At 54.2% G+C, this 23,769-nt stretch overlaps 1 protein-coding gene and 1 long non-coding RNA gene across 7 annotated transcripts in view; one reads left to right on the forward strand and one right to left on the reverse strand.

Annotated features, from left to right (window-relative positions):
• PMFBP1 (polyamine modulated factor 1 binding protein 1) overlaps positions 1-23,736 on the forward strand; it is an 87,904-nt gene extending 64,168 nt beyond the window's left edge. For 2 of the 6 annotated variants that reach the window (XM_081202552.1, XM_081202551.1), the window contains exons 9-38: positions 1,317-1,400; positions 1,718-1,810; positions 4,258-4,341; positions 10,955-11,101; positions 11,575-11,646; positions 12,822-12,989; positions 13,308-13,370; positions 13,577-13,744; positions 13,939-14,022; positions 14,520-14,687; positions 14,995-15,237; positions 15,320-15,541; positions 15,631-15,861; positions 15,941-16,063; positions 16,167-16,293; positions 16,404-16,540; positions 16,637-16,883; positions 17,116-17,305; positions 17,590-17,743; positions 17,868-18,035; positions 18,112-18,279; positions 18,365-18,532; positions 18,611-18,757; positions 18,847-19,014; positions 19,115-19,177; positions 20,325-20,434; positions 20,562-20,636; positions 20,904-20,997; positions 22,575-22,645; positions 23,442-23,736. In XM_081202552.1, coding sequence (XP_081058678.1) covers positions 1,317-1,400; positions 1,718-1,810; positions 4,258-4,341; positions 10,955-11,101; positions 11,575-11,646; positions 12,822-12,989; positions 13,308-13,370; positions 13,577-13,744; positions 13,939-14,022; positions 14,520-14,687; positions 14,995-15,237; positions 15,320-15,541; positions 15,631-15,861; positions 15,941-16,063; positions 16,167-16,293; positions 16,404-16,540; positions 16,637-16,883; positions 17,116-17,305; positions 17,590-17,743; positions 17,868-18,035; positions 18,112-18,279; positions 18,365-18,532; positions 18,611-18,757; positions 18,847-19,014; positions 19,115-19,177; positions 20,325-20,434; positions 20,562-20,636; positions 20,904-20,997; positions 22,575-22,645; positions 23,442-23,502 — 4,098 coding nt within the window. In that variant the 3' untranslated portion in view covers positions 23,503-23,736. The other 4 variants (XM_081202554.1, XM_081202553.1, XM_081202555.1 and 1 more) reach the window with 4 other exon arrangements.
• Positions 9,133-13,686, reverse strand: LOC308591694. Its single transcript, XR_014010218.1, has 3 exons — positions 13,549-13,686; positions 12,794-12,977; positions 9,133-11,080 (listed from the first exon to the last, which is right to left on the reverse strand). It is a non-coding gene; the product is annotated as an uncharacterized lncRNA (long non-coding RNA).
• Positions 23,737-23,769: the final 33 nt, after the last annotated feature.

The following is a 23,769-nucleotide window of genomic DNA, read 5'->3' on the forward strand; positions in this document are numbered from 1 at the left end:
GTGCCAGCCTTCCAAGTGCCCCCCTCATCCTCCCTGGCAGCATCTCCTTCCTGCCACTGGCTGTGCCGCAGTATAGATCTGTGTGGAGGAGGAGGAGGAGGAGGAGGAGAAAGAGAAATGCCCCTGGAGGAGCCTCAGTCATGGCTGCTACTCTTGTGGACTCCGTTAAAAAGCTGGGCTGGGATTCTGCCCTCCAGGCCAAGGGACGTTTTGGCACCTTTAGGTTTTGTCTCCAGAAGCTTGAGGGTGTTGGCAACTGGGGTGGCCTCCTGCTCTGGAGTGTGGATAGTGGATCTGGGCTTGGAGTGTGCCCCCAATAGCAGGTGTGTGTCCACAGGGGAGCTGCTTGAATTGCACGTTCCTCACTTGCCTTTCCCCCCTGGCAGCAGAGTTAAATATTTTTCCTTTGTTGCTGGGGGGGGGGGAAACATCTGCTGCCCCTGGATGAGGGCCTGATGGAGCTCCCAGGCTCTGTCTTGTGTTTGACCTGAGACGGTGGATGCTCAATCATGCAGGGGAGGTGTCGGAGACTTGACCCCTAGCTTTTGGCTGCAGTAAGTCAGGTGCATATGGTTCCTGTCCCTTTTCCTTTTCTGGACAAGTCAGCTCTGGCTTTCTGCAAAGGAAAGGTGGGTGCTGTTCTCAGGGGGTGGCGCTCCTCCCTCCCCACCTCTGGGTTTAGAAGGCTGCATTGGAAGAATTATTGAGCTTAGGGACGTCAGCCCATATTTACAGCTGCTTGTTTGATGCTCTGGGGGGCCTTTTGTGACCGGCACTGCTTGCATGGTACTGTTCCTGCCCTGAGGACTTTTAACGGATATGCTCTTCAACTGCTGCCTGATGGGTCTTCTGGTTACCAAAGTTCCCACGTATCTATTACGTTGTGGCCGGAATCTGCAGAACAGCATCATAGGTGCCAGTTGGCTTCCTAGGAGGTGGTCCCCTGTGAAATGTGGAGAGCACAGGGCACAGAGTGCACACCAGGCACTGCCCAGTGGCTGAAGCAAAGCCTCCTTCCCTCAGTGTTTGTATAATCAACATTCAAAGGCTAGAACATGGTTATTTCAACCACCACAATGGTCACCACAAGTATATCTGGAAGCGTGCTCCTGGGGGTGGGGGATCTGCGGTTGTCCCCTACTGTCATAGGCAAGGTGAGGTGGGGAAAGTTGTGGCATTGCGTGGTATATTATGGAGTGGAGTCCAGCCAGAGTGGGTGGAGTTTTCCACCTGTTCCCCTTTCACTAGCCTTTACACAGGAATAGTCCTGCAGCTAACATATGTCGCTGTGTGTGTGTGTGTTCCATCTTCGACAGTTCAGCGAGTGTCGAAGGCAGCTGGCCCAAGCAGAAGGTGAGAATGAGGTGCTGAGAGCCCACAAGCTGGAGCAGATGTTGGAGGTGAGCAAACATCAGGCAGGATGCCAGCCAGCAGCACAGCTGGCCATCTGACCCCCACATTCCCTTTCACCCCTCCTCTGACCCCTGACAAGAGCCAAGGTTGTGTTTGAGAAGAGGATGAACAGAATGAAAGCTCCTTCTCAGTTGAGGTTGTAGCTGATTCCTCTGGGCTTTTCCTGCCTCCCTCCCTCCCACAGGAAACCCTCAAAGCTCACACACACCCCTGTGAGTTCTCTGGAGTGCATTAGGGGACAGGCACAGGAGGGGCCTGGGGGTGACGGAGGGTCCCTCTAATCCGCCACCTGCTTCCCTACCAGATTGAGAAACTGGCGTCCTGCCTCAAAGATTGCGAAAGGAGTCCATGCTTGGAGACAGAAGCAGCCCAGAGGAGCGGCAAGGAGAAGGCGCTGGTAGGTTTGACTGGACAACAGGTAAACTTCTGCTCCTTGTCTCATTGTGATCTCTTCTTCCATTGCAGAAAGGGCTGTTCTTTTGTTGCATTTGTCACATCTGCCTCCAGAAGACCTGAAGGGAAGATAGGTGGGATTGTCCTGCTCTTTACTGAGAGGAGGGGGTGCCAGTGGGTGGCCATGCCAAGACAGGAGAGAGGGTGGCTCTGCACTGTGCCCTCCTGGGTTCACTGCCAAGGCCGCTTCCAATTGTGCTGCAGGTCGACACCACAAAACAGAACAATGCAGGCAACACTCACGCTAAGGGAGGAACCAACAAAAGCAGAAGTGCCATGTGGTTGCATGCCTTGCCCTCCGCCATACTGGCCACCATGTTTGGCCTGCCCCTCTGCCAGGCCCTCAGACAGGCTGTGCACCATATCTCTGATGCCATACTCCAGGCAGGCAGGTGGTTGGGTACTTCCAGGTACACAGCCCAAAGTGGAGCTGCTGCTGCTTACAAAGCAGAGCCCTCCAGAGAAGCCCCTTGGGAAAATGAGCTGGGATTCCAGTGCATGTTCCCTTTGCTGCTGCTTGAGCCCAGCATCCAGTCATAGAGCCATGGCAGGAAGGCAGCCTCTCCGCATCCAGGGGAAGGCAGAGCTGCCAACTGCAGGTCTCCTCTTGGGGCAGAACAAAAGTGCTGTTTCTTCCTTCCTTCAGGCATTTTTCTCAGTATCATAAAGTACCTGGCTGGGTTTTTTAATGCTGCTTCAGTCGAAGGCCCTTTAGTTTTGTGTTCTGGGGTGGGGAGCAGTAGTTGCAAAGGCTGCCTATGACTCTTTGAGCCCCACTATCTCACCCACTGATTAATTACAGAGAGGGGAGATTTTCAAAGGCAGGACCCTGGAGCAGGACAGGGCCAAAGGCAGGAGAGGGTCAGAGGAGGCTGCCTGTGAACCAGGCTCTTGCCTGCCCATCACAGAGGTGGAACACTCCCCCTTAGGAGGTTGTGTGCTCTCCTTCATGGCAGGTTTTTAGACAGAGGTTGGATGACCATCTGTCCTGGTTGCTTTAGCTGAGATTCCTGCGTTGCAGGGGGTTGGACTAGATGACCCTTGGGATCCCTTCCAGCTCTGTGATTCTATGTGGTGGATAAGGAAGAGAGTTCTGCACGTTTAATGATGTCTCTTGTGAAACTGACTCTTCTCTTTGCATGTTCTTCTCCAAATCAGTTTTGGTAGATATTCCAAGTGCAAAAGTGTGTTTTGAGAGAAAGAATAGTTTCTATTTATTGATCTATTTTCATAATTTTGTAATGCCACCCACTTGTCTAAATGTTTTTGCCTTTTCTCATCTAGAGAAGCGCTTCAGCTTCCTGATCCTTTTCGTTCCCTCTCTGCACATTTCCTTTTTGGGATTGGTGGCCAGAGCCACCAGCTATATTCTAGTTATTGGCCCCCTATGGATGCTATGCAGTCAATACGAAACTTTCTCTTTGATAGCCCTGCCACCATTTTCACTGGCCAAGCACCCAGAGTTTCTTTTTTTCAGGGCTGCTTTCCATTGGAGCCTGCAGAACTCTTTCTGGGGTAGACAATTTATGTATTTTTTCTCTCCTGATGTGACTCACTGTGTTATACTAAATGTCACCTGCTGATCAGTTGGAGGGATTGGTTTCAGGCACTTTCCAGGCTTCTTGGGATTTCACAGCCCGTTATAAACCTGCTGACTTCGTTCTTCACCACACAGCTCTAGTCCCAATATAATATGTGAGGAGACTTTTGGCTTGATTCCATTCTTCATGAAAATCCTCTTGTTTTTCATCCTCATTACTATATGATCTAAACAAGAGGATTTTGTCCTCTGGCCCCATGACCGACCTTGGTAAGCAACTTCATCAAAGGCCTTTTGAAAGTCCAGGTACACTGTGTGCTGTGGTTGAAAGGTGCTTGAGGCAGGTATACTCTTTGCACAAGCAATGCTGATCATTTCTTGGCAAGGCTTATTCTTCCACATGCTTGTATTTCTAGCCTCATCATGCTCCCCCAACTTTACCTGGGACAGAGGTTAGGCTTACAGCTCTGCAAGTTCCTCACCCCTTTTTTTCCAAAATTGGTATTACTTTGGCTACCTTCCAGTCCTCTTGCCACAAGGTTGATTTTCAGTGAGAAGTTACATATTTTGCTAACAATGGTGCATTTCCCATTCTTTTGTTCCTCTTACCTCCTCCTCCTCCGCCGCCTCCTCCTTTTCATGGCTTCCTGGCTTTAACCAGGACGTGGCTGGGCACCTTAGATATTTTTGTTTAGCAGAATGACAGGATACCAAAAAAAAGCAACTGTGATGTGTGTAAATCTGGAATCATGAAGGGCAGAGGAGGCTCTCGAGGGGCTTCACTTGCCCTTGCTGCTCCCAGGGGGAATGTGAGCCTCTTTACCAGCTGTGTGTCTGGTCTTCTCTTTCAGACAGAAAGAGCAGCAGCTCGGCTGGTGGCACCAGAAGCGGAAGCAGTTACCTGGAGGAGCAAATACAGCTTGGCCCTCTCAGAGGTACTGTGGAGGCAAAGGGTTGTGAAGGGCTGGGGTGAGAGAAGGACGCTCCAAGAGTTGCCAGCTTGTCCACTAGTATCAGCTCTCCTTGATGCTTGCTTTCAGTAAGGCATGAGAAGAAAGGCGTTCTTCAGAGAGGCAGGTAGGGGCTAGCCTGGTCACTAGGAGGCCATGGAGTTGCCCTTCAGGGTTGGAAGGGTGCTTGAGCAGCTACTCTTCTGCCTGCCTGCCTTCCACCACATGGTCCATGGTCCTCACAGCACCAGAAGCATTGAGCTGGGGTTATGTGGTGCATCAGTCAGTCTGACAGAAGGAGGGAGTCAAAATGTCCGGCACTGAGCACATCTGGCTTGCCATGCCTGGACTGCTGGAGTTGCTCAGTTCCCCACCCTCCCTCCCTCCTCCTGTCTTTGAGCACCAGCCAGGGGGTGTGTCGCTGTGACTGCTCAAGGCATGCACTTGCAGCCAATGTGGCACGGCAGAGGTGTGTACATGCCTGCCATTTGGAACTGCCTGCCGTTTCCCGCAAAAACAGAGGTGCCAAGTGTGAGTTTTGACTGCTTCCCCAGTCAAGGTTTCCTTGAAGCTCCCCAACCCTGGGAAGGAGGGAGGGCAATGGGACAGGCAAGTGCTGGGCTTCTACCAGGAGGTCCAATGGCTGAGAGGATGAGCCCTGTTTTGTCTTCTGCCTCTGGTGAGGAAATTCTGCTCTAGGTGGGAATGGAGCTGCGGATGGCTGCCTTTTATTCTGTGCCTGTCAGCTGCTGAATTTGCAGGGAGCAACTTGCCGTCTTTTCTTTCTGGCTTTTGAGAATCCACAGATATGGGGCACCATTGCCTCTTTCCCCCTCTCCCCATAGCATCCCTGGGAGGGTGTGTGTGTCAGAATCTGTGTGTGTGTGTTTAATTCCCTGCTTTCAGAGGAACACAACTAGCAAATGATGGGATCTTTGACAGAACAAAGGTATTTTTGAGAGCTCTGTAATAGACACTGTTAATGCGTCCCGTCCCTCATTGTCTGCTGTCTGATCCCATCCCTCTGCCAGACAGTCACTGCGGGATGAGTCACTTCTCATGTCTGGCAATCAAGGTGAATTTTCAAAAAGCTGCCATTTTGAAATTATGCAGTAGATGCGGTGGGGTGTGGGGGAACAGCAGAGGCAGAGCTTGCAAAGGCTGAGGGAGACCCCTGCTGTCCTTTTCAGGAACTCCAATCCTCCCACCCCCAGCATTGCCAATGTGCAGGAAAGGGCAGGCAAGAGTTGTATTAATTACTAACTGCATCCAAAATGGAGGCAGCTACGCACAGGTTCCCATTGCTTTTATGACTCTTGGCCAGGGGTGGGTGAGATGTCTACATCACCTGCTGCATCAAACAGGGGCCCTTGCTAGGAATATTTTTTGCTCCACAGGGCTTCCTGCCACCCTCCACCGCTGTAGCTGGGCCCTGAAAATGTTCTCCAGACACCAGCCAGAAGCGAGCAAAGAGTACCAGAGGCAATGAGGGATTATAGGTGTGTGGTTGTGGTTGTGCTCACAGCCCCTTAAACTTCTCTCTAAATCTTACTGCATTCCTTCCACCCCCCACCCCCAGTGGCCTGAGTATCAAGCACCCCTTAGTATTGGATTTAGTAATAAACAGCAGTTCTTTGGCCCTTCAGTGCTAAGCTGCCAGCGCTCTGGGCCAGCCATGGTGGTCCACAGTGTAAGGCAGGAAGGCACTGAGATCTGTGCTCAGGGCTTCTCTGAAATGACACAGCTGACTCCTTTCCTTAGGAAATGCTACCTGCTCATTTCTCCCGTCCACCTCTTCTCTTGGCGCATTATGATGGAGCAAGACTTTCACCACAGGATGAAATCTCATCTGGCTTAATTCTGTTGTGTAGATGTTTGTCTTGGACTTTCTGGATTCCTCCTCAGTTTTCTTTTGTTAAAAAAAGAAAAATGTGTGCTGTGTTTGGCTGTCTTCCAGTCCCATTCACCTTTTGGGTTGATGCCACCTGACCCCAGTGCTCTGTTGCGAAGTGTATGCTTAATTAGATAATTTGTTCTAATTCCTTTTTGAGTTTAATGTCACCTCTTCAAATGCTCCTTCAGTGGAGACCCTTCTGCCGTTTCCTTCCTTTTGCATTGTCCTCCTCTAACACTCTGCCTGCCTCTCTGGCAGCTGCCTGACTCTTGAAGTACAGAAATGACTTCAACACCCACTCTTCTCTTCTTCTTGCTTTGGGTACTTGGGGGTGGCTGCCAATCCAGGGTTCGGGTGGGTGAGAGGGCCATTCTGTCTTCCTTGGCACTCGGTCAAGCCTCTCCCTGGCACAGGCAGCTTGCTCCTCCTTGTGCTGATGCTTCCTGGATTCTTTAAACTTTGCAAGAGCCTCTGAAAGCCTCAGGTCAGGCTGCAGTCCTGAGACGGGCAGGAAAATGCCTCCTCCAGCCTCTGCAAGGGCTATGGCCAAGGGCCAGAGTCTAGGATTGAGCTTAAGGACAAGTTGCTTCCCTTCCTCCTTCTCTACTTGCGTACCAAGTCAGCCAACAACTTCATGGTGTGCTGTTCCAGGGCCCATGGGGTGCCCAGAGGATCATGTGCTTCTCTAGACTGCGTGGGAGTTGCTGTACCAGGGCTGGTCTCCCGCTTCCTGCATCAAGCAGTCTTTGGGGTTGGAGACCTCTGAGACTTGTTTCACAGATCTTCCAGTAACTGACTTTCTGGAGAGCTGGGAGGGGCCTGAGTGCAGGACAGAGACTCTTTCTGTTCATGTTGCTGAGGGAATTGGAACATGTCTTACAGCCCAAAGGGCTGGGAACCCTCTTCCCTCCATGCTGTGTGGTGGGCAGCTGCTATCTCTGCACAAATCGGCCCCTGATAGCTACCATCTTGCGGGGGGGGGGCTGCTCTCCACCAGCCAAGCCTGACTCTTGCTGCCCTTCCCCATCTCTGCCCATCAGCCCCTCGGATGGAATAAAATCTGGCCGGCCTTTGTTGTTTTCCTAATTTCCATCTTTTGTATCCTAAAATATGCACTCTGAGTTCCGCTCGACAGACACCCCTAATCTAATCTCCACGTCTGCTTTCTAATTTTCGCAGTCAGGGTAAAACAAATTGGCCGGCGTTAATTGTCTGCACAGCAGCCCGGAGCTTCGAGCTGTGATTTACGAGCTCAGAGCAAGCGCTCTGCAACACATTTTTCTTAATTTATTTTTAATGAGTCTCTCAATTAATTTTCTTGGAAACATCTTAATGATGTTGGAGGCGGGTGTTAATGAGGTCTGTGCTCATGCGTCATTTTGCATATTTTGCTGTGCTGAACAGTGCTGTGCCTGCCAGGCCCGTTTGTGGAGGAGAGGGGAGGAAGGGGCTTCTCCTTTCCATTTTTGAAGACGCGAGAAGTAGCAAAGGCTCAGGATCCAAGTCTGTTGTTGAGACCCAGGTTTAAGAGGAGCCTGGCTGCTGGATCAGACCAATGGAGGCCTTCTGTTCTTAATAGTGGCCAGTCAGGTGCCCTGTGAGGGATGTACACCAGAGGGCAACAGCGTCCTGCCTGCCTGGATTCCCCTGTAAGTGTTATTCAGAGGCTTCATACAGCCTCTGACACGGGAAGCACACAAGGTCCCGGGTGGGATCAGCCCACCATCTAACCAGCCAGCCAGGTGCCCCACACCCTTGTCCTGGGCTTCTCTTTTCATCTGTCTCAGGGGTTGGCAAAGTTTTGTGGCTTGGGCCGGTTCACAGTCCCGCAGATGCCGCAGTGGGCCAGAGTGTTCACGCACATGCAAACACTATTTCTGGCGCTCCTTCCAGTGCGGAGGAGGCGTGCGCAGCTTCCCATTGGCTGCAGGAGCTTCCTGCAGCCAATGGGAAGCTGGCCAGCGTCGCGGAAGGCGGTCCCCACTCTGCTCCACACCAGTTTAGCACAGTGCATGGGAGCCGACCGAGCGGGCGGCGGGGGTCCGTGGGCTGGTTAAATGATTCCCATGGGCCGCTTGTGGCCCATGGGCCTTAGGTTGCTGACCCCTGATCTATCTCTTTCCACACAATGGTGAAATCCCCAAGCAGACAGCAGTACACTTTCCTCACCCTTCAGCAAGTTGTGATCCTGTGAGCAGGCCCTTGAAGGCCTTCGTTGTGTGCTTTGGCCCAGAAGCAACAGGTGCCCATGGCAGATGTGAAAGTGCTCCCTGTGCCTCTGTGGTGCCAATCAGGGCCCACTGAGCCAACAACTCTGAGTGGGACTGCCCAGACCAAACAGAGCAGCAGCAACCTCTCAGACCAAGGCCAAGTCAGGGGACTCCCTCTTGCCTAGGTTAGACACCACCCCACTTGCCCAATATGCTGGCTAAGTAGTAGAAAAGAAGAGGCCCAGATTGGGGTTGACTGGGGATGTGAAGAGCACCCAAGGTCAGGCAATGAGTGAACCACACAGGCTCCATCCTCCCAAGAGGACACACCAGGGAGCGATGGCACAAGCCAGCAGCTGCACACCTGAGGATGAAGTTCACAGGTCTGTGCCTGGCATGGCAAGCACAGGGCACCTGGCAGTTGCCACCTGATACACCCACGTCTTTCCTTAAGGCTGGTGGTGTGTTAAGAGCTGCCCAGAACTCAGAGGTAATGTGGTCTGTGACCTGGGGTGCGGTTCCAATTGAGGGATGCGGTTCTTTGGGGTGGGGAGGGGTGGCCCCCTGCTCCCTCCCCACGCTTTGTTGGCATCTGGGAAGTTGTGAGCCGTTGTTGTTTTCTCACCGCGTGTCAGTCTTCATTAAATCACGAAGGAGCAGAGCAGAGACAGCTTTTGTCCCAGCCAGAACGTGGCAGCTGTTTAATTTCAATTAACACAGCCTTGAAAAGAATAACATGAAGGCAGCAATTAAAGGGAGGCGGGATTTCCTCGGTGGCTTTTTGCCGTTGCCTGAGTCGCTCCACAGCAAGGGGGTGGGGTGGGACGTGCCTCCCGCTTGGCGCTGCAGGCTCCTCCAGGTGCCTCCTGCTTTCAGCATCCTTCTCCACAAGGTGCAGTGGCAGTGCTCCCAGGTGACACACCAGCCCCACACAACATTGCCTGTCCTTTACCTTGGACTTGTCCAGCCATACAAAGCATGAGAACCAGGGGAGAAGATGCTTGGGGCTTGAAGCCCTCCTTGTGGAAGGACGTGATGAGGAGGATGTTGTTCTGCCTCTTCCTGAGTAGGCTTAGCTACCCATCCCACAGGCTGCAGTTCGGAAAAGCTCAGAGGATGAAGTAACTCCTACAGCTCTCGGGAGCACTCTGAACTCAGGATCTGGCCCAGAAAGGAGACCTCATGTCTCTTTGGACCCGCTGGTTCTAAAGCAGCCAGGATTTGCGCTGTGATTCCCAGTGGGCACATACGGCCAGCAACCACTCCTTGCCTTTGGGCATCCCAATCAGCCCAAAGGCACCGGTTCTTTGACGCTTGTTCTTTCGTGCGTGGAGGGAGGGGAAAAGGAGGGGAAAGGCTGCTATTGATCGGGTGCTTTAGGAGGGAAAGGGATCTCCTTGGCTGTCTAAACACTATTGATCCTCTGCTGGGCCTGCAGCTGGCAAGGAGGAAGGGATTAAAACCTCACTGCCGACAACTTCTTCTTTGGTGGCTGAGCAGAGAGAGCAGGAGGGCCACAAAAGGGGAGCCAAGGCAGCTTCCTCCTCTGCATCTGGAGTGGCAGAGGAGCAGGGAGGGCCCCGGTGGAAAGCGGTCGGCCTGTCTTGCATCTGGCAAAGAAGGTTAGTGCTTCCAAGAGCCACAACAGGTCCATTTCCTCTAAAGGCTCTTTGGATTGCATCTGTTTTGGCCACCTCCCTGGCAGACCAAGAGGCTCCTGCCAGGACAGGTGGTCCTCCGACCGCTGAAAGTGGGTGCCTCCATCTGCATTTCTGGCCTTTGCCCAGGAGGTTGCCATCATCCCTGCCTTCTCGGCCCCTATAGCCTCCTCGCCCTTCCCTCCAGAATGACTGTATTCATTTTGCCCAGGAGTTCATGGCTGACCCAAGCCTCCTCTACCTGTAGGTCATGAGAACTGCCCCCAAGAGGCATGTGTGTGGATGCAAGAGTGACTGTGGGCTGCGTGGGCTGGGAGTACCTTCCCTGCTTCCTCATTGATGCTCCCAATTAAGGCGAGGAAGCATCCCCATCAAGAGGTCTGTGCTTCTTTCCAGTGGGGTTGCCTCTCACTGACCTTCATCTGAATATTGCACTGAGCTACGCAGTCACGAGTTCCCAGCACATCAGGAGTGAGGAGGTGGCTCTTCAGAACAGAAACAACATTTTTTAAAATGCTAGGTTGAGACCAGCTTGATGGTGTGCTGGGCTATTTTTTTTTTAAAGGTCTCTGCTTGGCACCAGAAAGACATCAGATGTGGCCCCAGGCAAGCTTCCCTGCAGAGGGAGTTCTGCAAGTGGGCGCCCCTATCTCCTCTAGCCCCTCCACACCTGAGTCCAATTTCTGTTTGAAGAGGCAGCCCTGCATTGACCTGGAAGGGTGCCAGGTTTGCCCAGTGAAGTAGTCAAGTTCAGGGCTGAGGCAGGGAGCTCATAGCCCTGCCAAAGACCCAGAGGGACTGGGAGGAGGCCCTCATGCCATTGTGTTCCCTTCCAGGCTGCGGAGCAGAGCGAGGCACTGCACAGACTCCAGGAGACCCACAGCGCCCTGCAGCAGCAAATGACCGAACAGGAAGGCCTCATCTGCCAGCTGGAGATCCAAGTCCAGGAGCAGCAGGAGGACCTGCAGGGAACCAGAGAGCAGGTATAGAGTGCTGGGCCACCTGGACAGTCCCCCCCCTCCCCAGAATGAAGGACTTGGGGGCAGGCAGAAGCCTGGTAGAGTGGGAGGCAGTGGGAGCCACAGAGCTTGTTTTATTGTCACCCCCTGTGAGCTGCCATCCCACCCCACAGAGCCATGCTGGGGGCCTTACCCAAGCCTACGCTCCTTGCCCCAGGCATCTGAATGCAGGCAGGCTGTGCAAGAGTTGGAAATGTAGCAAGCCCTAGTGGAGGAGGCAGGCCTAGTGCTAGAGAGCAGAGAACGAAGTGAGCAGGACGAAAGGCTTGGAAAGACCTCCTGGGAGCCCACTGGTGGCTTCTGGCATTCACACCTTGCTTTTCCTGTCTGAAAACCCTCATGGCTGGCTGGCCTGCCTGAGGATCCCCTGAGCTAGATCCTTGCTTTCAGGCCATGGCTGCCACAAAAGAGCTGCAGGTGCCCAATTTGTCTTCCAGATCTGGCAGCAAAAGCAGCAAATGGCGAAGCTGGCAAGAGCAGCAGCTGATAGCCAAGCAGCAGAGCAGCAGGTACCATGTGTCCCTCTCCTGGCCCTAGTCCAAGGTGCTTGAGGGAAGGAGGTTTGTCCCAAGAGGACCCCGTGCCCTTCTCTTCCCTGCAGTCTCTGGGCATTTGGGCTCTTTTGATTTCTTTTAAATGCTTCCATCCCTGGGTTCCTCCCAGAGGCTCCCAGTGATAACGATATAATGCTAGAAGCCTCTGAGACAAGATGGATAAGTTGGAGCTCTTTGTCTTAGAGGGGAGCATAGATATTGTGGGCAAAACCGAAACCTGGTGGAAGGGAAAGATCCAGAGGGAAACTGTTGTCTCCAGATACACACTCTAGGAAGGACAAAGATGGCTGTATTCTGGCCTCCGAATCAGTAAATGCTTCTGGATCCCAGTTGCTGGGAATCCCAAGTGAGGAGCGAAGCTAATGTATTCTCGCCCTGCTTGTGGGCTTCCCTTTGGGGGCATCTGCTTGGCCACTGAGGACCAGGTGGGGCTGGGCTGGGCAAGGCCATATGCTTTTGTATGCTCGGGTGACACAGGTTCAATTCCTGGTGGCATCACTAGGTGGAGCCGGGAGAGATTTCCTACTGGTTGCTGCCAGTCTGTGTCAATCTTGAGCTAGATGGACCATTGACCTTACTCATTACAGTGGTACCTCGGGTTACAAATGCTTCGGGTTACAAACACTTCGGGTTCACTAACCTGGAAGTAGTTACCTTGGGTTGCAAACTTTGCCCCAGGATGAGAACGGAAATCGCAACGCGGGAGGCCCCATTAGCCAAAGCACACCTCAGGTTAAGAACGGTTTCGGGTTAAGAACGGACCTCTGGAACGAATTAAGTTTGTAACCTGAGGTACCACTGTATAAGGTAGCTTTTTAGTGGGGCTGATCCAGCAGGACCCTTCTGACCTTATTAGCAAACAATAATAACCCATTAAATAATTTTAAAGCCAGGAAATCAAGAAATGCCTGTTAAACAAACCAAAAAAAAAGGCTCAGTAATTCCCAAATACCCTCCAAAACCTTCATCTAAAAACTGATATGGGGTGGGGGGGCGGGAACGGCAGGTCTCAAATCCTTTGCCACTGCTACTTTTTGGAGGAGGGGCAATTCTGGGGTTAACCGAGCAGCAAAGCCTCTTTGCAGGGTTCTTCTGTGCTTACCTTGTTTAAAACGCTGTTGCCATGGCAGGTGCAGCAGTACAAGGACATTATCCACCAGCTGCAGGAAAATTTGGCAGCCTCTCGGGCTTCCCAGGCTGCCTCCGAGTCCAGAGTTCGCAGCAGGGAGGAGGAGATCCAGGACCTTCAGCAGAAAGAGTCCTTGGCACGTCACCAGCTGAGGATGCTGCAGAGTGAGGTACAGCCCAGTGTGAATTGGGAGGGGCCAGAGAAACCCACCCACTCAGGAGCTAAAGATGTTTTTTTGGCCTGGCCCTTTTTTCCTGGAACCAGGTGGGGCAGCAGAAGGAGCTGCTGAGCACATAGCAGCGCGTGTCCCACATCCTCCAGGAGGAGCTGCAGACAGACAGACCAGGAGCTAAGTGCCCTGCAGAAGGTTGTGCGTGAGCAAGAGGCACACTGGAGGGAGACGGCTGGGCAATTGAAGGTGCAACATCCCTGCCAAGTGCTTCGGGGTTGAGGCCTCTGCTCAGCCCTTCTCTCTCTTTCTTGCCAGGCCCAGAGGACCAAGGAGCAGCTGGCCTCCTTGCAAGAGCAGCTTTCCACCTGCCAGACTCAGGTGAGCCTTCCTCTTCCTCCTCCTGCTCCTCTCTCACTCCAAGCCCAGAGAGACTCTGTTCCAAATCCCAGCCCAGCTTGCCCCAGTTTCTTCCCGCTCTAAACTGGGACTTCTGTGTGTGGCGGGACCTCCCCCTGGTGTGCCTCTCTGCGGCCTCCTTCCCTCCACATCCTCTCACGTGGTGCTTTGCCTGGCCTTGGATGCAGCTGCAGCAGAGCGAAGAGCGGGCGGAGCAGAAGGAGGCTGACTTCCAAGCAGCACAGTGCGAGCTCTCCCGATGCCAGGAGCGGCTGTCTGACGCCCACGCAGAGCACCAACAACTGGCCCAGAGCATGGCAGCGCTGGTGGAGCAGCAGGAAGCCTCCAAGCGAGAGGTAGGCTGGCTAGCTGTTGTAGGACTCCCAGGGAAGACTCTTCCTGGCCCAGCAGCCTCCTGCTGCTCTTTCTGCCAGAGGGAGAAGGTTGTTGCTGCAGCAGCACCCAAGGAAGGTTCCAAGTTCTAGGCATTGTCTCTGGAACCCCCCCCCCCCCAAGCTGCCAGTTCTTAGTCAGGCCCTTCTTCCCCTAGGTCGATCTCCGTGACCAGACAATTGTGAAACTTCAGGGATGTCTGAAAGCAGCTGAGGAGGAGCGGGTGCAAGGGAAGGATGAGGTGACATTTTGGGGACAGAGAGCCTCCTTGTCACAGTCTTGAAAAAGTAGCCCACAAAGGGTGGAGCTCCCAAGGTGACCAGCAGCCAGGCCCCCCTCCCTCCCTCCCCAGTGTCCTCTGAGCAGGGGAAGAGTCCCAAGGACAGCAGACTGTCCCCCCGCAGAGGATCAATCACCAAAGGGCAGGTCACAGGAGGTGCTTGTATGTCCTCAGCAGGTTGTTTGGAAACAAGCAGGCAAATCGCAGGGCAACGCACAGTGAAGTTCTCTGGGCTCTCACCTGTTCCAGCAGCTGGGTTGACTATAAATCGGCAGCTCAGGATCTATCTTGCCAAGCAGTAGTAGTGCAAGGATGAGGGTCCGGGGGCTTTGCCTCACATAGCACAGAGGAAAAGAGCCAGGCCAGGGGAGGGAGAGAAGGGGCAGGATGAGATGGTCTGAATGTGTGGATTGCCCGGCAGCCTCCTGAGGATGCTCATCTGTCCCCTCCACTGCCAGCTTGCAGGTAAAGAGGCCGAAGTGAACCACCTCAGGGGGCAGCTCCACCACCTGCAGGATGAGCTGAGGAGCCTGCGAGACTCTTGCACTGAGCAGGAGAAGGCAATAGTGGAGCAGACTCGGCTCATCTGCCAGCTCCAGCACGAGAAGGAGTCCTCCCTCAGCAAGGTCCGTGCCCTCTAGTGGGGGGTGGGGAGTGGTTGCAAACTCAGTTTGGCCCTCATTTCCCTATCAGCTGATCTCAGTTTCCTGCCACCCCCTAAAGTTTGAGTCCCTTCCCTTCAACGGTCAGCAGCCTCCTTGCATCCCTGTGGGCTGCCTCTCCTCCAGGTGCTCACCCAGAACCCCTGACTGCAGGGGGAAGCAGCCAATTTGGGGCCAGTTCCATTCCTTGCTGCGTGGGGAAGAGAGGGGACCAGGCTCCAAGGCACCCCTCCTCTTACTCACATGACAACACCCCCCATGCTATTTGCAGAGCCAGAGCAAGGCCGCCCTCCTGGAGCAGCTGCGGGGTGAACAGCTCTCTGCCCGGCAGGACCACCAGGCCAACATGGACCAGCTGCAAGACAAGCTGCAGCGCCTGCAGCAGGAGCTGGATATCTGCAAGGGGCGCAACCAGGAGAACCTCAGCAAGCTGCAGTCCCGCGAGTGCCAGATCGAGAAGCAGACGCTGGACCTGGAGATGCTGGTTCAGCAGTGCCAGGTCCTCAAGGAGCAGGTGAGCCCAGCCAGCTGGCTGCACCCCACACCCCACTCCTGCCCTCCCACCCAGAGCTGCCTACCTCCCTTTCCCCCCGCAGCTCCTTTACTACGAGGAAGTGACCCAGAAGCAGGAGCGGGAGCTGTCCTGCCAGAGCGAGCGAGAGCGGCACCTGCACGAGCAGCTGGGCCAGGTGGAGAGCAGCAGCACCCTCCTGGAGGGCAGCCTGGAGCTCTACAAGAAGAAGTTCCAGGCCTCGCTGAGCAGAGCTGGGGAGCTGGAGTGCCAGTTGCAGCGCCTGGAGGAGGAGGCCGCCTGCCAGGTAGGGGCCCCGGTTCAGAGGGGAAGGCAGTAGCAATGGGGGCCTAGCTGCTTTCCTGGCCCTAAGCTGCGCTTGCCCTGTTGCCGCAGGCCAAGGAAAAGGACGAGGCCCTCTATAGGTTGCAAGCGGAGCAGCAGATCCTGCAGGAGGAGCTGAAGGGCAAATGCTGGCAGGCCAGCCGGGCGGAAGACACCGCTGAGCAGCTGATGAGGGAGCTGCGCGACACCCAGGTGGAGCTGGCCCAGAGCCAGCAGCTCGCCTGCCATTCTGAAGAGACCATCCAGGCGCTGCAGGAGCAGCTGGCATCCAACCGTGTCCAGGTGAGCCTGGCCTCGGCCCCCAACCCCACGGGCAGCAGAAGAGGGAGCCACCTCTGACTGACTGCTGTGTGCTCTTCAGCTCCTAGACCAAGAGGCGGCGCTGGCCACGTTGCACAGGGACTTCGCTTCTTACAAAGCAACTCACAGCTGCTCCAACGGCAGCTATGAAAGCCAGATAGTCGCCGCAGAGACCCTCAGGCAGGTAGGCCCTGCTCTCGGGCCACAACACTTGTTGGGGGGTGCTGGGGGGAGCCCTGGAGATGTAGGGCTCCAGGCTGAGTCGCGGTTCTCTTTGTTCTGAGCAGAAGCTGCTGAAAGAGGAAGAGGAGAGCTCTAAGCACCAGCAGCAGGCTGAGGAGTACCAGGGCCTGGTGCAGGATTTAAAACTGGAGCTGGCGAGGGTCACTGAGCAGAAGAGCAGCGCTCTGAACGGTAGGAATGAGTGGAAGTAGCAAGGACGTAGGCCAGCTCTCACGCTTGGCCTGAGCAGACGTCGGGCTGGGCTCGGCCGGTGCTGAGCAAGAGGCCACCTTTTTTTCCAGACTTGGCTCACCTGGAGCTGAACTTGCAAAGCCTGTATGAGGAGGCAGCAGCTGAGAGGGACAAGCAGCAGCAGCAGGTCCAGCAGCTGCAGATGGAGCTCAAGCAAAGCCGCAAGCTGCTTGCTCAAAGGGAGCAGGTGAGCACCTCTGCCTTCCTTTGCTGGGAGGCTTGCTGGGGTGTGTGGGTCCTTGTCTGAGGCTGACTCCCTCTCTGCACTCCCTCCCACCCACAGGCCATCCAGAAGCGAGATGCAATCCTGCGGAAGTCCCAGGCGGAGATGGTGCACGCCTGCAGCACCCTGCAGGAGAAGGGGCAGGAAGTGGAGCAGCAGCGTGCCCGGGCCCATCACCTGGAGGCCAGCCTGCAGAAGGCCCAGCGGGAGCTGGAGCACAGCAGAGCAGAGTGTGCCACATTGCGTGCCGAGGCACAGGCCCTGCGGCGGAGCTTGCACGAGAGCCAGGAGCAGCACCAGAAAACTGGTGAGTGGGGCCAGGACATATGAGGCTGGAGGCCAGAAATTCCTGTCGGTAACATTGAGACTAGATTACTGGGCAGTGGCAACAGTTGGAGCAAAGCAAGCCGAGGACCCATCCCCTCTCCCACCTCCCCAGAGCTTTGTGGGATGCTTCAGCCAGCCCACCTGCTGGTTTCTTCTGCTCCCCTTTGGGGCTCCTGCCAGCATCTCAGACCCTCCCTCCCTCCCCCCCACAGCCCAGGAGCTGGTGCAGCAGGAAGAGCAGGTGCTGCTGGCCCAGAGCAGCCTGCACAAGGCCCAGGAGCAGCTGAGTGAGCGGCTCACAGAGCTCACACATCAGACACAGGCTGGCCGCCGGCTGGAGGCAGAGCTCCGGGTTCTCAACGAAAGGCTCTCCGTTGCTGAAGCTGAGCTGGAGCAGAAAAGGTAGCAGCTGCAGTGGCAAATGGCAGGGGTTGGGGGTCTCCTTAGGCCCTGACATGAGTCTCTATGGAGGGAAAGGATTGCAGAAGAGGAGGGGCGCCTTCCCTGGCTACTAGTTGTGAAGGATCAAAGAGCAGTGGGAAGGGAGCTGTTGTCCTCAGGTCCCACTTGGGGTTTCTCTTGAGGCATCGTGATGGGCTGCCTGCTATCAGCAAGAGGAGGCTGGTCCAGATGGAACCACTTTGACCCAGAGTTTTTATTCTTGCTGCTGATTCTGCCTCCCTCAGAGAGCTGTTGGAGCAACTGATGGGAGAGCTGAGCCAGTCAAAGCAGCAGCACCAGGCAGCCATGCAAGAGTCCCAGCAGCACCAGAAGGAGGCATCTCGGCTGCAGCAGAAGCTACAGAGCAGCCGGGAAGGGCTGAAGAGCCTGCAGCTGAAGGTGGGGAAGGGGAAAGTGGGAAGGCTTGAAGGGCAACTGCCATCCCAGCCAAGCCAATTGCTTCTGCCTGCGGGAGAGCTCAGCTGGTGGCAGCCTGAAGCCTTCTGGTATGTGCCGCCCACAGGTGCAAGGGAACCAGTCGGTGTTGGATGAGTTGCAGGCAGAGCTGGGCCAGCAGAAGCGCCAGGAGGAGGAGCTGCAGCGGCAGCTGCAAAGGGCCAAGGAGCAGGAGAGCCAGCTGGTACAGCAATGCAAGGAGCTGCAGCATCAGCTCCAGAGCAGCCAGTGCAGGGTGAGCCACTGGGCAGGGCTGCAGGGAGGAGGCGTGTGCCAAGTCTCCCAGGAGCTGACAGCCCCCTGCCTTGCAGTTGCAGGAGGAAGAGTGGAAAGCCCAGAGCCTGCACACCTGCGCCACAGAGCGGGAGACAGAGAGCCGTGTTCTGCGTGAGCAGCTGAAGCAGCAGAAGACGGAGCTGGAGGTGCTCCGCAGAAAGTATGAACACGCCCAGTTGCAGCTGCAGCAGGAGACAGCAGAAGTGAGTGCTGCCATTGCCACCTTCCCTGCCCTTGCCTGCCTTCCTGCAGGTTGACCAGGCTTGCCTCCCTCACCCCACTCCACAGGTGTTGCGCCAGGAGGCCACCCTCTCCCAGCTCCACACTGAGCTGCACACTGCCCAGGAGAAGGAGCGCCAGAGCAACCAGTCCCTGGCTGCAGCCAAGAACATTGCCCAGGACCTCCGGCTGCAAGCCACGTCCTGCCAGGCCAGCCAAAGGGAGGTGGTGGAGCAGGTAAGGCCAAGCCAAACCTGGGCACCTTTTGGAGGCCAGCCAGCCGGGGAGATGACCTCTACCCTCCCTTCTTGGCAGCTGGAGCAGAGAACCCGGGAGGTGTCCTGCCTGCAGGCGGAGCTGCAGCTTGCCCAGCACAGGGCAGACCATCTGGAGGAAGAACTGAGCGGCTCCCGAGAACAGCTGCAGCAGCTGCTGGCCATGCAGAGGGAGAGGGAGCAGGAGGTGAGCACCCTGGCCCAGGAAGGGAGGGCTGGAGGGGCCTTCTTGCTCAGCCCAAGCTCACCCAGTGGGCAACTCCTCTGTCTTCACAGGCCTGTGCCTCCGAGGAGCGGCTGAGCGCCCTGGGCAGCCAAGTGCAGCACTGGCAGCAGGAGCACCGGGCGGCCGAGCGGGCTCTGGCCGAAAAGGACGAGGAGCTGGTGGTGATGAAGGTGGAGCTGGCCTCGCTGGAGGAGAAGTGTCACCAGGCGACAGAGGAGGTGACAAGGGGCTCCCGGCAGGGTGGAGGGATACACAGCCAAGTCCTCCTCAGGTGGCTGATGCTTTTCCTTTGGTCCTCTCCTGGGGCTGCTTTGGCAGAGAGAAGAGCTGCAGAACGAAGTCAACGTCCTCCGGCAGAAGTTTGTGGTTTCCAGCCGGGATGTAAGTAAAGCTTGGGGAGGAGACTCATCCCCCGGACTCCCCAGGGGCACCATCCACCTCTGCTGCCCCTAGAGGAAAGCAGATCCCAAGTCATTGGGGAAGAAGGCCCTAAGCGAAGCATCCAAAGAGAGTCCTCGTGGCTTCTGGGTGGCACATTCACAAGCTGACAAAGGTCACAGCAGGCTGGGCTGGCTGCTTCAGGGAGTTGTGAAAGCAACAAGCCTGACTAGCCTCAAAGCCAGAGCTGGTTGCACCCCATGCACTGAGGTTGCCCAGCATATACTCTCCCCCTCCCCTCCCAACCCTTCGGCCCCTATAAGCCTTGGTTTGTTCTTCTCTCCAGAGTTAGAGCTCAGCTGATCTCGTTCTTTCTCTCCTTTCCTTCTCTTTGTCGCTCAGCTTCCTCCAGCTTTGTCTTGTCCCTCTCTTCACCTGCTGCTGCTCTCCTCCATCCTTTCCTCAGGGCCGGTTGCCCTGCCAAGTTCTTGAGCATCTCTGATACTCTCCTTTGCATCCTCTTCCGCTTGTCCACATCCTCTCTAAGGTCTGGTGCTGTCCTCAAGTGGAACTTGACCAAGGTTGAGGTTTTGCTGGTGGCACAGAGAGACCACCCACTGAGATTGAGGGGCAAGCAAATGAATTTGCAGAAGACCAAAGAAGGTTCCTTGCCACACAACGTAGAACTCGTTGATGGCACTCACTGCTACAGGGTGTGCCGACGGCTGCCAATTAGAATGGTTTAAATGGGGGAGTAGACAACCTCAAGGCAAAGAGATGTGCCAATAGATGTTGGCCATAATAGCTTTGTGGAACCTCCTTGTCCAGAGGCAATCTACCTCTGAATACCAGGCCAGGCACTGGGAAATGTTCTAGACCTGATCCTCTGCCTTTGGGTTTCCTGGCAGCACCTGGTTTGGACCCCCAGATACCGCACCAGGTGGAGCTCTGAGCCTCTTGGTCTGTGGCTCACCAGAGACCTTGTGGTTGCCATTTGGGAGTCTTGTTTGCATCTGGCTCTGCTCTTCATTCTTTGGCCCTTTCAGAATAGTTTAGGGGCAAGAGCGGGGAGGGGCCAGTGGAGGTTGCTTTGCGCTTCTGGAACCGTGCCCGGGTGGCCTTCCTAGACTGCCCTCTTCTTCCCTGGCAGGTGGAATCCCTGCAGACCTCCCTGGAGACAGCACGGGCCGACAGCTACCGCCTGCATCATGAGAGTGAGTTGGTGGTGACCAACGTCAGCCAGTGGGTGAAGGAGCAGAAGTGAGTTTGTGCCACCTGGCTGTGGCAGCCGCCTCCTCCTGGGGTGGGTGGGAATGGGCTCTAGCAGTACTGCTTACCACCTTTCCTTGCCCCTTGTTACTTCCTCCCAACTGGTGTCTCGTTGCAGGCAGGTGAACGAGAAGTTGGGCGACAAGATCCGGGACCAGATCAAGCAAATTGCTCAGCTGACGGGCGAGAGGGAGTAAGTGCAGCAGGCTGACACGGGCGGAGGGGGGCCTCCTCCAGGCCTCCCACACTTCTGCTCTTCCTCAAGGGGTGGGCAGTAAGCTCACCTGCTGGTCCCAACTTCCCCTGCCTCCACCCCACATCTCCAAATATTGTGCAGGACAAGAGGTGTTTTTAAAATTCAGGCACTCCTCCTTTCCTTGTCCTATTATCCTCATGTGTGAGTCCAAAGGCTGCTGCATGGCTGTTTGTTACCCTTTGTTAAGGCAGCTTCTTTCCACAGCCACCTCCATGGGCTAATGGAGAGACTCCAGCAAGAGAATAAACGCTTGAAAAGTGAAGTGGATGAGCGGCGTATTGAGTGTGAGCGCCTCAAGGTGAGTGGAAGGCTCGGTAGTGAAGGGCCAATAATCCCAGGGGTCCAGATGGCAGAGAGTGACATCCTGAGGGACTCTCAGTAGGCTGCCTCAGTTTCCCAGCAGGGAAGGTAATGAGTGAGTGGCAAGGTGTTCTGTGAGCCTGCAAGGCAGGCATTTATTATTTGAAGTAAAGTACTTCTGGAACCCTAAACCCACAAATGCAGAGTGGGCCAATATTGCCATAACAGGAGACGTGGCAGAAGATGGGACAACCCCAAGGATTCCCCAGACCACCCACATCATTTAATGAGAAGGCATTGAACAAGTGCTGTTGTGGAGGCTTTTGCAGTTCTGCAGCAAGAGCACAGAGAAGTAGGCTTCCTGCATCCAACCCACAATGAGTGCCTGGTAGTGACCACAGAGCCTGTGTGTTGGGCAAATCCACTCCTTGAAAACACAGATCCTCGGGCTGCCGGAGGAGGAACAGCGGATGGTTCACCAACAGAGATGATTACATAGTGATTCATGATAGCCAAAGCCATAAATCTTAGCTATTGAATTTATTTTGGAAAAATAGTGTGAATTAGAAAAGCTGCTTTCCATGTCTGGAGACTGAGCAGCTGAGAACCCAGATGAAGGTGAGTGACTTAGAGAAGAATTTTCATCCTGCCCTCAAACCACATAACAGCCCTCAGGGCATAAGGTCAGCAAAGCCTCCCTTTCTCTAATTACCTTCAAGACTGCTATAAATTACAACCGAGAGGTTCTCTGTCTGCCAGTTGAAATTTACATCTGGTGTGTGAGCTACCTTCTTAAGAAGAGTTTATCATTTAACGATCAAGGGTGTTCAGATTGTTAGAAATCTTTTATTTTTAATTCTGTTTTGACAAAACTGTTGACTTCAAAAGTATTTTTTCTATGTCACTGTGGGAAAGAAATGTGGTTTGATAAGGAATGCTGTGAAGACCTTAAGGTCTTAAGTTTTTAAAATGCGTATTGAACTGTTAATAAGATTAAGAACACTCAGTATGGCAAATACATTGTTGGACACTCCATTGACTGTTGGCATCTTACAGCAATTATTGGATGAGCAGTTAAGAGAGATCAGAGCTGAGATTGATAAAATGGTGAATGAAAATGGACCAGAGAAGGATGAAATGGAAAATGGTATTAAAGAGGGCACAGAGACTTTGGAGAACAATATCAAAAAAGGATTTCCAGAACAGGAGAGTGAAATGGTAGAGTTGGAGGTAGCAGATAATGAAATGGAGAAGTCCTATGCACCAGTGTCTAGAGGAATGAAACACCCAAATGGCACGAGTTATGATGTTGAAGGAATGGAATGAAGCCATGGACATCCTGAGCTGGCAGAGACAGAAAATCAGAAGTCCCTTTCACATCTCTTTTCCTTTTATATTCCTTCCTCTTTTTTTCCTTTTGTTTTCCTTGTTGTCCCCTACTCTGGGACATTATTGAGATTATTCTTTCTCTTTTCATTTTTGTTCATTTTGTATTGTATTGTATATTACAAAAAAGCCTTAATGAAATCTTAAGGGAAATAACACACACACAAAGTCTCCTCTTTCTCGTTGCAGGCTTTCCACAGCAGTGATTTGGACCCAGGTGCTGTACTACCACAGCCTTGGCCTACGTTCCCAGCGGATGAGTAAGTCCTTCTGTTCTCCCCCACTCCTCCCCTTGGACAATGCCAGCACCAAGGAGTTTCCCTGCCTTCAGGGGACTTGCTGACTCACAACCTCCTTCAGTGACATGAGTTAACTTCCAAGCCAGGGACTGCCTGGACCAAGCTTTTGAGGCAAGGTAGGATGCTTCTGATGACAGGAAGGCAGTTTGCACAAGCTTGGCTTAAAAAGTTCTTTTCTTGGCTCACACATGCAGGCTGGGGCATCATAGCACCCTACACAAAGCACCAGAAACCTCTGAAAAGCCTGCAAAAGCACAGTGTGGTGAAGCCTCTGTAAGGAACTGCCTGGTATAGCAGACTATGGGGTTCTGTTATACAGCAATCTTTTTCCAGTAGCCAGTGAGACGGGCCCTGGGCATTTGCCTCCCCCCCCCCCAGCTTTCCTGCAAGGGTGGAGAGCTTGTAGTCCTCTGGCTATTGTGAAGTTCTGGCTCCCCTCACTCCTGGCAATAGTGGCTGGGGCTGATGGAATCTATCATCATCCAGAGGGCCACATGCTTAAAGCCAGGGGCTGGTAGCAGACCAGGCCACAGTTTATCCAACATTATGTCTAGAACTGACTTTAGTCCTTGGGTGTACAGAAGCCATTTCCACTCCTGAAGTAATGGCATTCAAATATATGCCATCTTATTTTCAGTCCCCCCTAGAGATTCCCTGAGCAAATTGTTAGTCAAGTCAAACAGCATGGATGTAGAAAGCCATTCCTGCTGCACCTCCCCCACCCACCCCAAATCATCATCCTTATTACCATTTGCAGCTCTCACTGCTTGAGCCGGAAACAAAGCAAAGTGCTGGCTACAAAGTGGAACCTGTCCTAGCCCCACCACGGCTGCTGGATACCTATTCTTCGCCACACACGCTGGCCCCCTCCCTGCCCAGCAGAGGACACACCTTGGTGCTTGTCGCGCCAGGCTCCAGTGAATATTTGGATGGGGACCGGCCGATCGACTAATCATGTGACTTCTTACGCAGAAGAAGAAAGAAAAAGAGAGCTTGTGCAGATACTAAGCTAATAAATGGGGAAGTGCTGAGCCACTTTCCCCAAAAAACCACACGTCGTGCTGTGAGTGTGTATAAGGCAAAAG

This window comes from Podarcis bocagei (genome assembly GCF_964188305.1).
Source record: "Podarcis bocagei genome assembly, chromosome: 7".
Classification (NCBI taxonomy): domain Eukaryota; kingdom Metazoa; phylum Chordata; class Lepidosauria; order Squamata; family Lacertidae; genus Podarcis; species Podarcis bocagei.